The sequence below is a fragment of the Cavia porcellus genome, unplaced genomic scaffold (assembly GCF_034190915.1).
Source record: "Cavia porcellus strain 051 isolate PalLab524CR breed Dunkin Hartley unplaced genomic scaffold, mCavPor4.1 scaffold_26, whole genome shotgun sequence".
NCBI lineage: Eukaryota > Metazoa > Chordata > Mammalia > Rodentia > Caviidae > Cavia > Cavia porcellus.
In genome coordinates, this window is record NW_026947509.1 from 47,713,868 (window position 1) to 47,729,896 (window position 16,029).

General features: G+C 37.7%; 1 protein-coding gene across 2 annotated transcripts in view; it reads right to left on the reverse strand.

Moving 5' to 3' along the window:
• The window catches only part of Kansl1l (KAT8 regulatory NSL complex subunit 1 like), an 84,719-nt gene that overhangs the window by 11,049 nt on the left and 57,641 nt on the right, over positions 1–16,029 (reverse strand). For both annotated transcript variants that reach the window (XM_013157343.3, XM_013157340.3), the window contains 5 exons: positions 12,490–12,655; positions 9,242–9,349; positions 2,781–2,909; positions 887–1,005; positions 60–184 (listed from right to left, as the gene is read on the reverse strand). In XM_013157343.3, the coding sequence (XP_013012797.1) occupies positions 60–184; positions 887–1,005; positions 2,781–2,909; positions 9,242–9,349; positions 12,490–12,655 (647 nt within the window). The remainder of the gene's footprint in view (positions 1–59; positions 185–886; positions 1,006–2,780; positions 2,910–9,241; positions 9,350–12,489; positions 12,656–16,029) is intronic.

Sequence of the window (16,029 nt, forward strand, 5' to 3'; positions counted from 1 at the left end):
CATGTAAGCTTATTGACGAAGGAGAGGAAAGAAATATAGAGGTAAGTAGGTGTACATACCTTGGAGTCAGTATTTCTTTATACTGGAGTTTTTCTAATTTAGCAGGGGCTACTAATGACATAGGAATCACAATGTTATCTATGTCATAAGAGCTTTCACTTCTTAACCTCCGTCGTGCAGTACTCTGCAAAACAGGATTATAGTACTGCTTTACAGTAGCATCTAGTTACTGAGATTCTTTCATGAGCTATGAAAGATAGTAAGTAGTATACCTGTTGCATAGCTTTTGCAAATACATTGTTATCTGATTATAAAATGTTACCGATTAACGCATGCCTGTGTTTTGTAAATTAAACCTCTTTGTGGGTGTGTAGTGTGTATTTAGGTGCACAGAACTATGTGCTTCTTATGAGGAAAGGCTTCTGAAATACTGCTTTGGTCAGCTTTAGTAAAGATAATTATTACAAGCTTCATTTATGTGTCCCTTGTCCCTGTCCTTTATTCAGACAGTTCACTTCTAAATCTTCTCACCTTCTGACATCTCGAGTCCCTGGCCATATGACAAATAAAACAGGTTAACAGCAACATAAATCCTAAATTGCCTTAGCAAAACTGCATTTATCTTCAAATGTTAAAGAGTAAGAGATAGCCGTGATAAATGTTTTCAACAGAAAAAAATCCATAACCAAAGATTAATAAACTCTTAGATTCTAAGTAAAAAGTGCCTTATCTAACCAAATTTACAGTTTCCTAATAAGGTAGTTCTAAAGGTGCTAGGAAATAAGGCTGAGAAAGATTAGCAAAGTAGTCTGCAAGCCAGTTTGGTTTTATTTCAAAATAAAGCAAATTTAGAGTTCAATCTAAACAAAACAAAACAAAAACCTACTTGTGATGATGAATTCTGGGTTCTTGATATAACATGGAAATTAGAGACAGCAGAAAAATTGCAATGGGATCCTGGTTCTGTGTGTTGGAAAGCAAATTCCTCAAATCTATCCCTTTCTCCTGCCGTGGAAAGAACCATTCAGAACGTCACAAATTAAACATGGTCAAGATTATTAGTATTATTTTCCCAGTTAGGTGAGAGGTTACTATTTCTTTTTTTTTTTTAATTCATGTATCAGAAAATAAGCAAAAGGAAATTATAAAAGAGCCTTATCTATACTCTTGCTGCATACAAGCATTTCTATTTTCTGGGATTTGCTAATTTTTTAAATCCAATATATTTCATATTATTTCTTGAGTAAAATCTCTCTTTATCGTGGCTTTGCTCTCTATGACTCTTAACCTGTATTAGCAATTGCAATGTCAGAACTGATCATAATGTTCTCTCATTTTGTTCTTTTTTTAAAAACTTAAAAATCTTAACATTTGAGTTTTGAAAGTGCTAACTAAAGTACTAGTAAGTTTCTGATCTCTGGTTTTTTTAATAGCATCATTTCATGGTTGAAATTCTTCTGTCTGGATATTGATGTTTTCTTTCTCTGGTATCATTTGTTTAAGTTCCTTCTGTTTGTTTCGTTCCCTATTTACGCACTTACTCACTTACTGCCCTGCCGTTGCCTGTTTTGCTTCACTATGAATCCTAACAGGAATATTTTCCCATGTTACATAAAATCTAATTTAAAATATAAAGTCTAATTATAAAGTCTACATTTATAGTTCTTCAGTTGTCATAAAAGTATCCTTTATGATTTAGTTTCTTCAAATCAGGATCCTCCAAATGAAATTGATTATTGTCTCCTAGGTGTCTTACAATCTAGACAGACATTACAGAGACTGTACCACTTAGGGAACTGTCTAGTTGCAGTGTCTGTCATTTCATTTGTTCTTCTAGCCCTTATACAGTATATGCAGTACACTTGAAATTGGATTTAAAGTTTTCTAGTGAAACACTGTGTATTAGGGAACACATTTCATAATGCATCTGATTAAAAGATAAAGTTTTCCTGTGTTTCATTATGCATGTGTGAAGGTTCCTTAAAAGCTAGCTAGTCGTGGTCAAGTTTAAGCGTGAGACAATAAAGAGAATAATGAAGCATCGGAAAACATGAGAGTTGGTTCATTTTGTGCCACAGTCAGTGTACTACATCATCGGGTAGTGACTTGGTCTATTATCAGTGACATTTCTGTAGTTATAGAGCTGGTACTAAACTCATTCTGTATAACTGTCAGGACATTGTGGAAGTAATTAGCTCCTAGTTTATTGGTTATGTTACTGTTACAGTTGGAGAATACTTGACTAATAAATGGAACAATGAGTAAGATCCAAAAATATCACATACCTTGCTAATCAAAATATAATCATGCCAGTTTTATCATTAGCAGTAACTGAGGTGATTGTCTCCCCTATACCCCCACTAAGAACATCCATTGATAACTCTTGGTTGCATTTAAGACTCCTAAGGAGAACTGAACAAGACTGGGTAAGTACTGCAGTTAAACCATGGCCTCTTTTCTCTGAACTCCTGCAGAATTTTAAGCAGTGATAGGTTTCTGTAAGGCAGTCCTGCACTGACCCAGTCTTGAGTCCAGAACAAGCTGAGAAACAACGACTGACAGAGTTAGCTGGTCAGGGGACATAGGGGAGAAACTCTTCACTGCCATAAAGTGGGTGGATACCCAGGCTCCAGACTGAATTAGCTGCATGAGTATGTTCTCAGGGTTGTAGATGTTTTGGGTGATTGGGTTATAAGTACCTGTGATACAGGGGTGTTTTGAAGACCAAAATTTTCTTTTCAATATTTAACACTAATGATCATATCCTCATTTTAACCTACCTACTGCTGTTTCACTCAAATGTCTTTTCTTTCTTGCCTGTAACAGCTGTACAGAAGATTCTGACCTTATTTGAGGCTTACACATAGACGAATATCCTTTTCTCCACTGATTCAAGGAAGTGCTGTGTACTAAAACAAATGAAAAGGAAACGCAGGCTTTTAGTTTCTTAACACGAACAGATAATGAGCATATTTACCTGTTTTTAGTTTTAACACTACAGGATTTTAAGATACCAGTGCAAAACTGCATGTAGTGAAATACTAAGATGAACAACACTTAAGCAAAAAATACATGTAACAGGACTCCTTAAAAACACTGGGTGCCCAGTTTGCTGTTCGCCATTCTGTCTGCTTGTTTTTAAAGAGGATGTAAAAGTAAAGGGATCCTAAAGTACTCCAAGTTCTTGGTTGACTACCAACTGAATCCTGAAGTTGCCTATCGTTAAATCTGGAAATAATTTAGATCCAAGAAAGGTCCCCCACCGTAGTCACAGTAGACGAGGACTCCGTGAGGGCAAGGACCAGATTTCATTTAGGGAGTATGTGTTTATTGTTGCAGCCAGAGATTGTTTCAGAGTAAAATTGTAATGTCATACTGTTAAAAAATTCACTCCCCTCATTTTGAGGTAAGAGTCACACTATGTAGTTCAGGCTGGGCTTGAATTCCAAGAGGTCCTCCTGCCTCAGTCTCCCCAGTGCTAGGATTATAGGCACTGCCGCTGCCCCTAGCTGCTTCCGCTTTTTAAAAACAATGCAACACAATTTTCAGACGCTGAATGTCACTGTACCTGTTTCCTCTTTTTTTTTCTTTTGTGGTACCGGGGATCAAACTCAAGACGTCACACTTGCCAGGCAGGCACTTATGCTACTGAGCTAAATCCCCAGCCCAGTTTCCTCATCTTTAAAACAGATAATAGCTATGTTGGAGCTATGAAGACTAAGTGAATTAATTCCTAGAATTAATTTCTATATTTGAGGGGTTAGTGTCTCTCATTTCTTGTACTGAGGTAAAAAGAGGGTACCATAAACAGCAGTGGAACAGTCTTAACAGTGAATATCAACTTCAAAGATGAGTGCACGAATTCCAGAAATCTTGATTGGCAACATCATAAACTACAAGTAGACAAACCCTCTCAAGAAATAGGACCTGGAGCATATTCAGAATACAGATTTAACCAGAAAGACTTCTAAAGAAAAGGCAAGAGGCCTCTAGGGAAGCCTTGTAAAATTATGATTTTACAACTAGTCACAAGCAGCATTAATTAAGCTGAGTAACGGAACAGACGAAGGTGAAAATCAAGACTGGGCCTGGAAGAAAAGCTTGACAATTTGAAGTAACAGTTGTAGAAAATGTGAGAAAGAAAAGAACCAAAGTGGAGTGCTAGAGAACAGAGTAAAGGCGTGGGTATTGAGGAAAGGATAGCCAAATGTTTTTCCAGGAATTATAGTAGCCCTACAAATTTAGAGAATTCACTTGAACAATGTCGAACAGAGCAAATGGAAGAAAAAAATCAGTCATGCAGGCCATCACGGGAGCACCTCTGAAAGTTCCAGCCCTACGTATGTAACAGGGCGGGAGGTGTAGCCAGTGGTAAACCTCCCCAGACGGTTTGTCCTTCTGTTCTCTTTTCTTCCCAAGGTGGTGGGTCTCATAATGATGTTGAGGGGAAGGAAGAGAGAACAGTTTGTGCTGAGGCCCAGGGAGTGGGCGGAGCGGGGCCTGAAGAGGAGCTGTGTAGTGTAGAATAAGGAAACGGTGAAGAAGACCCATGAGCAGGCAGGAGCTGCCCACAGGGGCAGGCAGGCTTTGGGGTCCTCTTAAGTCTTAGAGGGACGGGGAGGGAGCCGGTGCAACACTTAGATTTACAGCAGTGGAAGGTCCCTGGCTGTGACTGCAGCCAGTCTCTTTCAGGAGCATAGACGGCTGTTGACTGAATGTGGTAGGAATGAGTACAGACATGAAACACTCAGTATTGACAGCCTGCTGATGAAACCTGAGGCACGGTGGGTAGAGGCTGAGTCCTGTGAGTTTAGGTTCTTCCTCATCTATCCATTCTTAAAAATTTTAACACAGAGTTACAGAAAACTTGGAAAAGAAAGTTAACTTTTATCACATTTGCTTTCCCTCCTTCTGTACTCATTTCTGTCTGGAGGCTCCTTTACATAGATGAATGTATATTTCTTATAAATAATAACATTCTTCTACAGAGCTACACAGTTGTCAGAAATTAGCATTATTAGCAGGTTTGAAGCTGTTCAAGTTTGACCAGTTACCCCTACATTTTCTTTATAGAAAGTTCAGTCATTTACTATGTTTTAGTTGTGTATCTGCAAGAGATCCACTGTCATTTTTCATAGCCTTTACTACTTTGGTTAAGTCTGGGCTCTAAATTGGTTTTCTCTGGTACAGTGTTTCCTCTTACTAAAGTCAGCAGTGTCACAATAAATGCACAAGTGAACAGATAATGCAGGCTATGCCCAGACTGTGTGTTAAGGAAGGCACACTAGATACATGCCCTTCTTTGTGAGCTTACTCTGTGGGAATACTGAGCCGTCTGTGGACACGTGAACCCATCATCCTGTTCTAGGTCTCTGATGAATGTACAACACTGACCCATAGCATCTGAATCTCTTGGAACCTTGTCAGAACGCAGAGTCACAGGGCCGATTCCAGACTCTGAATCAAGACCTGCCTTCTAACAGTCACATGTAAAGTTTGAGGAGTCCTCACACACCACACCCTCCCCTTTACTCTGTAACTTCCTGTAGATGGTGATCTTTCTGGAGTTCCTCTCAGCCCTTTCTCATTTCCTTTAACCTTTCTTTTTGCCTTGTCCTAAGCACAGTTATGTATGTTACTCCCTCTTTATTGCATGACTTTTATCCTATATATGCTCATCACACTCTTAATAGTCTGTTCATGTCGACTTTTCCCCATTGCATTACAATGTTTTTTATGATTCACCTTTGATTCAACATGTAGTAGTCTGCCTGGCCACACTGGTGCTTTCAATGTTAAATTCTTGTTCTTATTTCTGTAGAAATCATTAGCAGTCAATGAAAAGTCACTGACCAACTTTTTATACAGAGGATAAAACCTAAGGACAGGTTACACAAAAGAACACTGTATCAATGTGCCTAACTATGCAGCCTTCACGTTGAGAGTGTTCCAGTCTTTATTCTTTCTATCCCAATGTGGTGTGAAACGGGTCATCACGTTGATAGTACAAACTCTCTGCCTAACACATTCACAGTTTTATTTTATAAGTTAGATAAATGGGGCAACATTAGTAGAAATCATCTCACTTCTAACACATGTGCTTTCACTTTTGCACAAACTTTCAATTATACGCATACCTGTACATTTCATGCCTCATTTGTATTTCAAATAGTGAATCATAATTAGGAGAAAAGCGTAATTTTCTTTCCATCCCATAACCATTATTTCTGCATTTGGTAGCTTTACATTTTTCAGGTTAGAGACAAAATCATTTAAGTATTCCATTGCTGTTGGACATTACAGTCGTCATCGACAGTATAATGAAATTATTGCTGTTAGGGAGATTCTTAATGTAATCATGTTCATGGATATGAGTCTAATCTCAGTGTCCCACAGAGTAGGATCATATCATGGGAAGATACATAAACACAATTCATCCTTTGCAGTGTTTTAGTCTGTCTTCTGCTAGGCAGAGCTAGCTGTTCCTTGTCCCTGGTGCTCTTTTTCTTTCCCCCTAACTGTATACTGTAGGAAAATGTCACATGTGTACAAAAAAGATTAGAATAATGAACTCCTATGTACGTACCTATCAGTCAGCTTTGGCAATGAGCAACTCATGAGCAATCTTGTTTTATCCCTTCTCAAACAGTTTTTTTTCCTTTGCTATAATATTTTAAAGAAAATTTCAGAAATATCTTTTCATCTGTAAATCTCAGCATGAACTAATTAAACTTATAGCGTATGTGTATTATGTAACCACAGTGCCTTATTATATGTGACAAATTAGCATCTACAAGCCAGTTCATGTTCAGGTTTCCTGGGTTGTTTAAAAACCCAGGTGTGTGTGTGTGTACACAGTTCTTGTTCAAACCAGAATGTCTTTGGGTGAGAAAAAGGACATTCTTTCATGGTTATAATTGTGTCATACACAAAAGTAAAAAGCACTTGTGTCCCTTTTTATCACAGCATTCTTTGGGAAACATGCACCTATCTTTTCATGAGCTTGTAAGATTTTTAAGGTTGCATTTGTACTATAGGACAAATATATTCTACAGAATATATTTAACCATTTCCCTATTACATTCTTCAAGTTGTTTCTAGTTTTTCATTTTCACAAAAATGCTGGGATGAATGTGTTTGTGGAAAGTTGATTTCATGTTTGGTAGGATTCCACTAGTCTTGAAAATGGAATAACTGGGTCAGAATACAGAATTACCAGTTCAGTAAACATTTATTTTGAGTAGGTACAAAAGTAAGCGATAAGGGTTTTTCCCTCACAGTGATCTTATAAAACACATACTTTAAATCAAGGCTTTGGGATGTATCTCACAGAAGGCTCGTACTGATTTTAATGTTATCTGAAATACTAGCATGCTTGTTAAAACTACAATAGTATTTTTTTACTAGAACTGATCGTAATACTAACCAGGCAGGAACAGTAAACTGTGTGACACAAGTTGTCACTAAGTGTTAGGTATCATTTTCATTATTTTATCAACAGTCACATTTAGCTTTTCTTCCAATTCAAGTATCATTTTCAAGATCTTTAATTCATCTGAAATAGGTATTTTTAGTGTCACCCATCTTAAAGGGCAGATCTTACTTAATGAACCATCATTCAGTGCCGCTGTGATACATGGAAGTTGGTTGTCTGGCCCACGGGCTGTGAGCCGGGCTCCTGGGCTGGGCGTGTGGCTCCACCGCTCCTCTGCAGTGAGTTGGGAAGGTAGTGACAATAGTGAGCTCCCATGAAAGCTCTTCACTAGGGCTGGCACACAAAGAGTGAGTGCATCGTTGCTGTCCTGTTTATGGACCAAGACACCCTTTCTAAGCAATAGGGAAATTCCACTCAAAACCCAGACCTTTGAGTCTTTCTCAAGGCTGTTTGTATTTCGCCTTACTCTGGCTTCTACCAGTACTGCATTGTCTTAATGATCACAACATTTTGATATCTGATATGTCGCCCTCTTGATCTTTCAGTTTTACCTCTCCAACATCTGTGTAAATCTCAGAGTATTCAAAAAGGATACCTCTGTGATTCTGATTAGAATCACACTCTATTGGTGACTTGTGGAAAACTGGCAAGTTACAGATCTTCCAACAAAACAGCATTTCTTTCCATGTAGAAACATCCTTCTGTGTCCCTCAGTGAACATTTTCTAATCTTAGAGATATTCTGTTTTCATTGTCACATGACTAGCATACTTTATGAGTGGTATTTATAGAAGCAGTTGTTTTGTTTTGTTGATTGAGCAACCAGGTCCTATCTCAGAGCTACGCCCCATCTCTAGTGGATGTTGGTTTTTTATAATAAAACCCCAGTTCTAACAGACATTGATTTGAGTCTTGAGTTTTTAGATTTTTAGGTAGTCATTTCATCCGGAAATAATTTGTCTTAGTTCATATGGCTTTCTTATGTGACTAAGATTTTCACTTTGCAGACAATCAAAATACTTTCATGTCTTACAGTTACTTCCAAGCATAGACAATGTCTTCACACCTTTCAGAGCATTACAAACATTTCGCTATACTTTCTTTTAAGTTTTATGACATAGTTTTTAGAATTCATTCTGTTGCATGATATGAAGTATAGTATTTACAAATTTTTCTCAGAAAAAAACTACCAATACTGTTATATTGACTAAGTTCTCCACTTCTGATATACAATTCTTTCCTGATCATATAATAAACTAGACTAGGCTTATCTTGTAAATCTATTTTCTTAAATATTAAAGAGTTTTGCTGTATTTCTATAAGTGGTTGAGGGAAATTGTATTTTCTAGTCATTCTTTTTATATAATTTCATCTTTTCAGTAGCCTACAGAATTATTTTAAGCTAACCAAATCTATTAGAACTTACACTGCATTAAACATATGAACTCATAAATAGGATATCCTTATCAGTTTTGTCATACAAGAATGCTTGTTTACTTGTATTTTCCACTATATTTATCAGTTGTATTTCATAATTTTCATCTAGTAGTTATCACACATTTTTAAGAGATTGCTCCTGTGTATTTTCTTTCACTTACTCCTTTTTTAGTGTTGAGGATGAAACTCAGGGCCTCACAAATGATACACCACTGTGTATTTTCTGTCTGTGTGATTTGTGAAAAGTGATTATTAAAAATTAAGAATTTACATTTATTTTTGTTAAATTTTATTTACTTAGAATGCAAAATAGTAAGTAAGAAGGATGTCAAAGGCAGCGTAAAGTACCAGATTTGTAAATGTGACATACCAGGTGATGGTGACAAGATACAGTCGCCTACAATTTGATTTGCAGCAAGGTCTCCTCTCATTTCATTGTTTTTAAATAATGTTTCAAGGTGAAAATGAAGAGGCACATCTACAAAAATGAAAGTAAAAATGTTCTCAGTGAACACCATTCTTTACAGTCTAATATTGTGCTTCCTTACTGTACATACCAAGTAAGCTTGCACAGTAATGTTCTGTATTGGGAGTTATTGGTTAAGTGTACTTAATAAGGAAAATCTAACAGATAAGCAGCTTTGTGAACTTCCTAAAATAGCAGGTAAGATGATACTACTGATGAACACAATTCATAGGTGAGTGGAAACCAATGTACCCAAGAGGTTTTTTAACTGTTAAAACACAGCCAAACCTGGCAGACAGCTCATTCTACATCACCACAAAATTCGTGAGAAATAATGAAGTTTGCAAAAAATAACAATACTTAGAACATTGCTATAATTCAGATGCAACCTGTTATGAAAACACCAAACTGCACATTCACTTAGTTTACAATATTAAACTGCTTTCACAATGATTAAAACTTCCTGGCATAGCTTTCTTTCTATTATTCAATACTTCAAAAAATTCAATTTATTATGTTTATGTATTTCAAACTGTCACAACCAGAAAGTCAAAAGATTTGCTCACATTTGCTAAGTTTTTTTTCTTTTAAGAACATACAGGCAAGCTTAAAAATTAGCATGCCTAACTGGGAGCCTGAGGTAGGAGGATCTCAAATTCAAGGCCAGCCTGGACAAAGGAGCAAGCTCTTTTCTCAGAACAGCTAAAGAGTGGGAGATGAAGCTAAGTGGCAGGACATTTAAACATCTGCCTGGCATGAAGAAGCCTGGGATAAAAACCGTGAATATCAGACACCTAAGTTTTCCCTGGGGCAGGAGCTGGGGGGCTTATAAAGCAATCGATACATTTTAAGAAACCATGCAAACCAGGATAGACCCAAGAGAGTAGATTTTAGAGATGTATCTGTTACTTAAACAGTATTTTGCTGGTGAAGTCCATGTGCATGTGTGGGAAAAGTACGCAGAAAACAAACTGGCTCATGGTCATCATCATGGAGTGTGTCCTAAGGCCAGAGACAAAATGAACAAAAGAATATAAATTAAAAATTCTCCCTCAAATTGCTACTTAAACATGGAGGTTTTGGATCCATGCTAATTCAGAAACAGCCTCTTCAGATACAGCAGAGTCCTATTAAAGGAGGATCACTTGTATCATGTGTGAGGGTTAAAATGTGATCTAACCAGAGAGCCGACTTATGCTCTCAGTGTGCACTGCAGCTGTCCTAACTGGGAAAACAGGGGCCCTGGTCTACTTGTGTGTGTGTGTGTGTGTGTGTGTGTGTGTGTGTATGCCTAGCACCTATTTAGTGCACTGTGTGTAAGTTAGAGAATTTCATTAAATGAATTCAAGGAATGGATGGCCCTAATTTTATTAAAAAATAATGTCTCCTATAAGGAGCCTGTAAGATAAAGGATACTTATACACATTCTCAGGTTTTATCTTAGGAAGAGTACATATCAGCTGGCAGGGTCATGTCAACAGAGAAACATGGTTTCTCTTACTAAAAGAGAAACCTAAATCAAAAGGAATAAAATGCAAAATGGTAGGAAACAAAATGACTTTGGAAGGGAGCAGCTGGTGGGGTCTAAAGGGACAGAAAATAATCAAGCTATATTACATACATGTGCAGATCTCCCAAAAGAAACATCACAACTACATACTGAAATGTACAGCAGTGAAATTATTTGTTCTGGTTTCTTGAGGCAGGGTCTTATTATGTAGCTCAAGCTGGCCTTGATCTCATTATGCAGTCAGACTGAATAATCCTGCCTCCGCCTCCTGAGTGCTAGGATTATAGGCACATGGCACCAAGCCCGGTTTAAGAAACAGGAAGTTTAAAAGAAAAAAGGAGGTGGTTTAGAATACCTCAGATCAGCTCCTAGCTCTTTGGTTTATTAGCTCAGGTCTACAGTGGCCCAAGTTTGTGTCTGGAAGGTTGTGGGACGGTACGCTGGCCTACTGGGAGGAGATGAGACTGACAGGAAGAGGCAGGAGGCAGATTCACCTTCCTAGGTTCACCCTTGAGTCTGCCTCCCCTCCGACAGGAAGGGAGTAGCTTTCCCCTGCCCAGACCCTGGCACAGAGCCACTGAGCATACAAGGCTGAAACTTCTAGACCAGGAGCCAAAATAAACCTGTGCTCCTCTGTAGTGCAGGGTTGGTGTTCTGTTCCAGCAGTGAGGAAAGTGACCAAGACACTGCATGATGTTGGATGAATGCTTACTGTCTTCGAGCCTAACTTTCTCACATGTAAGATGAAGAAGACCACAGTACCTGTTCTCACGGCTCATGGGTAATATGCTTACTGCACACAGGGCCAGTGTACTCTAACACCAAGTGTTGGCTGCAGCAGTGCCATTGTGGTGCTTATTATTTTCTATGTACTGTCAAGGTTTTCTCAAAGACAGATGAACATAATTCCCATTCAAAGTTTAAAGAATGGTGCTGCTAACATGCCACTCTAACACTGTTAAGATTTGGAGAAGTGGGATAGGTAGAAAAAAGTTGTTTTACAAAGAAACCGTCTCTTAACTGAAAACTTAAACATTAACACAAGCTGCAAAGGAAACTAAAGCTCATTTGAGAAATGCCCTAATAGAAGAACCTGAGATGACTATGAAGCATGTTTCTTTTCTATCTAAAATACTGAGAGGCTGGGGGCACGGCTCAGTGGCATTAGCCAACAAGTGCAAGGTCATAAGTTTGATTCCTAGTACCATAAAAATGAAAAAAAATTTTAAAATAACATTTAATTTAGATCCAATATAGAAAGGACTAGAACAGTTACCCAAAAAATTAACTGGAAATTTAAAACCACCTTACATCTGTAGAATATAAATGCCTTGTTTACTCAGAGGCATTACATATACACTTGAGGCTCAAAAGTTGACTAAACCTGCAGATAGTTATAAATGGCAGAACATTATGTGGCAAGGAAAACTCCAGGTAAAAACTCAAAGCAAGGCAAATAAAAGTAACTGAAAAATCAACTTAAAAAGAAAATTAGCATCACAGATAACCAAATTCCTCTGTAAAAACTGCTTAGGTCTAGTGACAAAATGATAGCCTTTGTTAGATTATTTGTATTTACAGGATTCTGTTTCACTATGGGAAGTACACAGAGTTACTCAGAAATTCGTAGGAGAAAGCTTACCTGATGGCAGTGAAAGAACTGAATGGAAAGAGGAATCTAGGTCGGAAACATGCTCTCGTAGATTCTGCACCTTTGAACTGTGTTCACAGTGGGTCCCGGTGGGGGCTGACTGCAGGCAAGGCATTTTTGTAGGATTTAAAAATGATGTTTCTTTTGAATGCAAAATCTGCAAGGAAGAAGAATGAAGACTTCAGTTCTGCTTGAAGACTAAATGGGAGCTAGTGTGACAGCTACAATACAGTACCTAAAAGATAGTACCAACATGTTCTGTCTTCCTAAGGAGCCTGGTGGAGAAGAGCTTTAGAATGACACATAAAATAAGATAAACTAAACAAAAGCCGGCCACATGGTGTTTAGCTCAGCAGCATAAGCGTCTGCTTGGCAAGCACAAGATTGTTGAGTTCAATCTCCGGAACCACACAAAGAAAAGAAAAACCAGCCACATACCTTAAGCCTCACTAATTTCATTTTAGTTTTTTGAAAGGAAGAGTAATGTCCATGAAAGTGGACTTTTTCTTATCTTAGGAAGTCACAGTAAAAAGAAAAGAATACAACAATATGGCATTACCTTCATTTAAGTCATATTCAAGTTATTTCGGTAACACCTTGCAATTTTAAAATGACATACATGTATATTTTTTGAAATGTTTCCTTTGTTTCAATTGTAAGATTTTAAAATTTTTTATTTAACATATCCCACAACTGTGCAAAACTTTCTTATCTAGTAGTATATTTATAGCTTTTGTTTACCTTTCTATTATTTGAACATTAATTGCAAATAATAATCTAACTGCATCCAACACTAATACTTTCATTATTTATGTGGGGGGATTCCAGTCATGCTGGGTAAGGTTCACCAAAGGAGAAACTTTTGGTCCTTGTAACAAAAATTTTATTAACTCATCAAATTTACAGTGATGTGGATTGTAGGATTTTTGTTTTTTGGTATGCTCATGATAAACTTAATTTTGCTGAAAGAACTTTTTAAATATATTAGTACTGAGTTTACTCCTTTGCTTTTTCTGAACCCACTGAAATGATTACAGGGATTTTCTTCTTAACCCATTAATCTGGTGAGTTTCACTAAAAATTTTTTAAATGTCAAATCAAGATTGGATTATTTCTTAAGAGTCTTACTCAAGGGCTTTTTAATTTATTAACTTTTCAAATAGCAATTCATTTGTTGAGTTTCTAGAACAGATGTTTTGTATTTATCCTTATCTTGCTTGCTTTAGGATTAAGTATTTTATTATATTCTTTTTTGTGCAGTTGTGTTTTATGCATTGTAATTTTTTTGAATAGTTTGCCTCCTTAGGGATTACAATATGGGTCCTTAAGCCATTTGCTTTTATAGTACAACACAAACTATTAGCATTTCCCTCAAAAAATTGGGACATTAGAACACTTTAACTCTCCTTATTCTTTTTCTGTGTTATCACTGTTGGGCTTAATTCTACACATATTGATAACCCCACACAATACCACTATTATTCTTGCCATCAGTATTCACGTATACAGCCTATGTATTTATCCCTTTGTTTCTACCCAGCAAACATGATACCCCCCACACAGGGGGACCCTCTGCCCCTTTTCATTGCTCTTACTTCCCGCTCTCTAGGAGCACAGCAGCATCGGGACAACAGAATCACAGCACAATGCCAAACAGTCATTCCTGCCTTGTAACAATGGAATATTACAAAGACCTGTGTGTTGTTTTCTTCTGAAAATATTCTGTTAAAAGTCAGCGCTCTCACACAGTACTGGCTATTATGTAAGATAGTAAAACATTTTGTCTCTATATAAAGACAGATGAAAAGAACAATGTGTTTTTAATTTCTAATTGTAATGAAAAAACAACTCATTTTGAATTTCAAAGGAGATTGTTTACATAACCACATTTTTTACCACAGGTTTTCTATAGAGAAAACAAAACAATAGGCTAATAGCGCATGCCGGGAATAAGAATGTGTGCTGGAAAACAAACCAGAACACAAAGACCCAAACAAACAAAACCTTTAGTCAAATAATGAATAAAAGGGTTTATTACTAACAAATGCTTTAAATGATTAGGAAACATTAGTTTGCTTTGAGGCATTTTTAAAAAACTAAAGGGAACAAAGTAAGATGGGTGTAAATATTAACTAAGCAGACTAATCTTATGATGGTAAGGCCATCATAAGATTGTGAATAAAGATACATTATTTCCTTTTACTAAGCAACTCCAAGATTGTATATATAATTAGAAAAGGTGCTGCCTTCTTTCATTCATTCCCATCTAGATAAAGGAGAAAGTGACTCAGTGACAGGAGCATTTAGTGTCCACAGGAATGACAAGTACTACAGCATGTCTGCCGCCAGTCTTGGCTTCATGTGGTGAGCATTATCACTCACAACTCGCCCACACATCCCAGACACCAAACTAAGTTTCAGAAAGCCAACAGCCAATTGCAACCAGCGAGAGAAACATACGCCTTTCCTGGGAAGTGACTTCAAAGCATCAGTACACCTGGTAGAAAGTGGGCCTTTGGTTAGACGTGTTTTCTCTGTGGCCCCTTTTCTACGTGATGTGCTGATACAAACTTTTCCACTCATCCGCCACAGTGGAGTTCACAGAACTATGAATCCGATGACATGTCAGTTCAGGTTTGGTTCAAGCTTTCCTGGTGTGTCACTATGAGGACCTGACTGGGACAGTTTACAAAGTGTCCTTAGTGTCATCATTGGCTGTGCCTTTCCTTTCTCTTCTCTTCAGAACTTTGGAAAATCAGTTAGACTGGTGAATTAGTCAAAGTTTCTTTATATCATCCCACTATGTAGTCAATCTTCTCTTTATAACCTTATCAAATAGTTTCCTGATTTCCATTTTTCCAGCCTTCTCTGCTGTAATCATCCTGCTGAAAGGCACATTAATCTTTCAGAAATATTTGTAGTGTTTCACTCCTATATAAAAACCATCACTCTTTGTACAAACTGTATGGCCGTCATCCTCATTTGCATCTGAAGAGGCTTTTCTGATGCACACTATGGTGCACAGCTTTCAGATGTGACTCAACTCTGTACGGTAGCCTTTTCCTTTTTATGGGAGAGGAAAACAAGGCAGTGAGTGATCTGCATGGTACTGGACATCAGTATTAGAAAGAAGAACTGGGCCCGGCATAGTGACTCATGCCTGAGACCCAGCTACTCGGGAGGCTGAGGCAGCAGGATCAAATCTTTGAAGCTAGCCTTCGGGACTTAGCGAGACAACAATAAAGAGTCGGGGAGCTCAGTGGTAGAGCCCAAGAAGAACGGGCAAAGGACCAGACATGGACCCCAAGGCCCTGCTCCATTCCCTACTGGACACACCCAGAAGTGTGCTCCAACAAACCGAGTAGAGATGCTCTGCCCCAAAGGCACAGGAAAGAAAACCAAACTTCCTCTGTGTTCTTGAGATTGAATAGCCATCTTGCATCTCAGACATAGATGCTTCTGATTTTCTGACTGCAAGACTTATACTAGGTATTCTCTGTTCTGCTTCAGGGGTTTGGCTTGTGATGAATT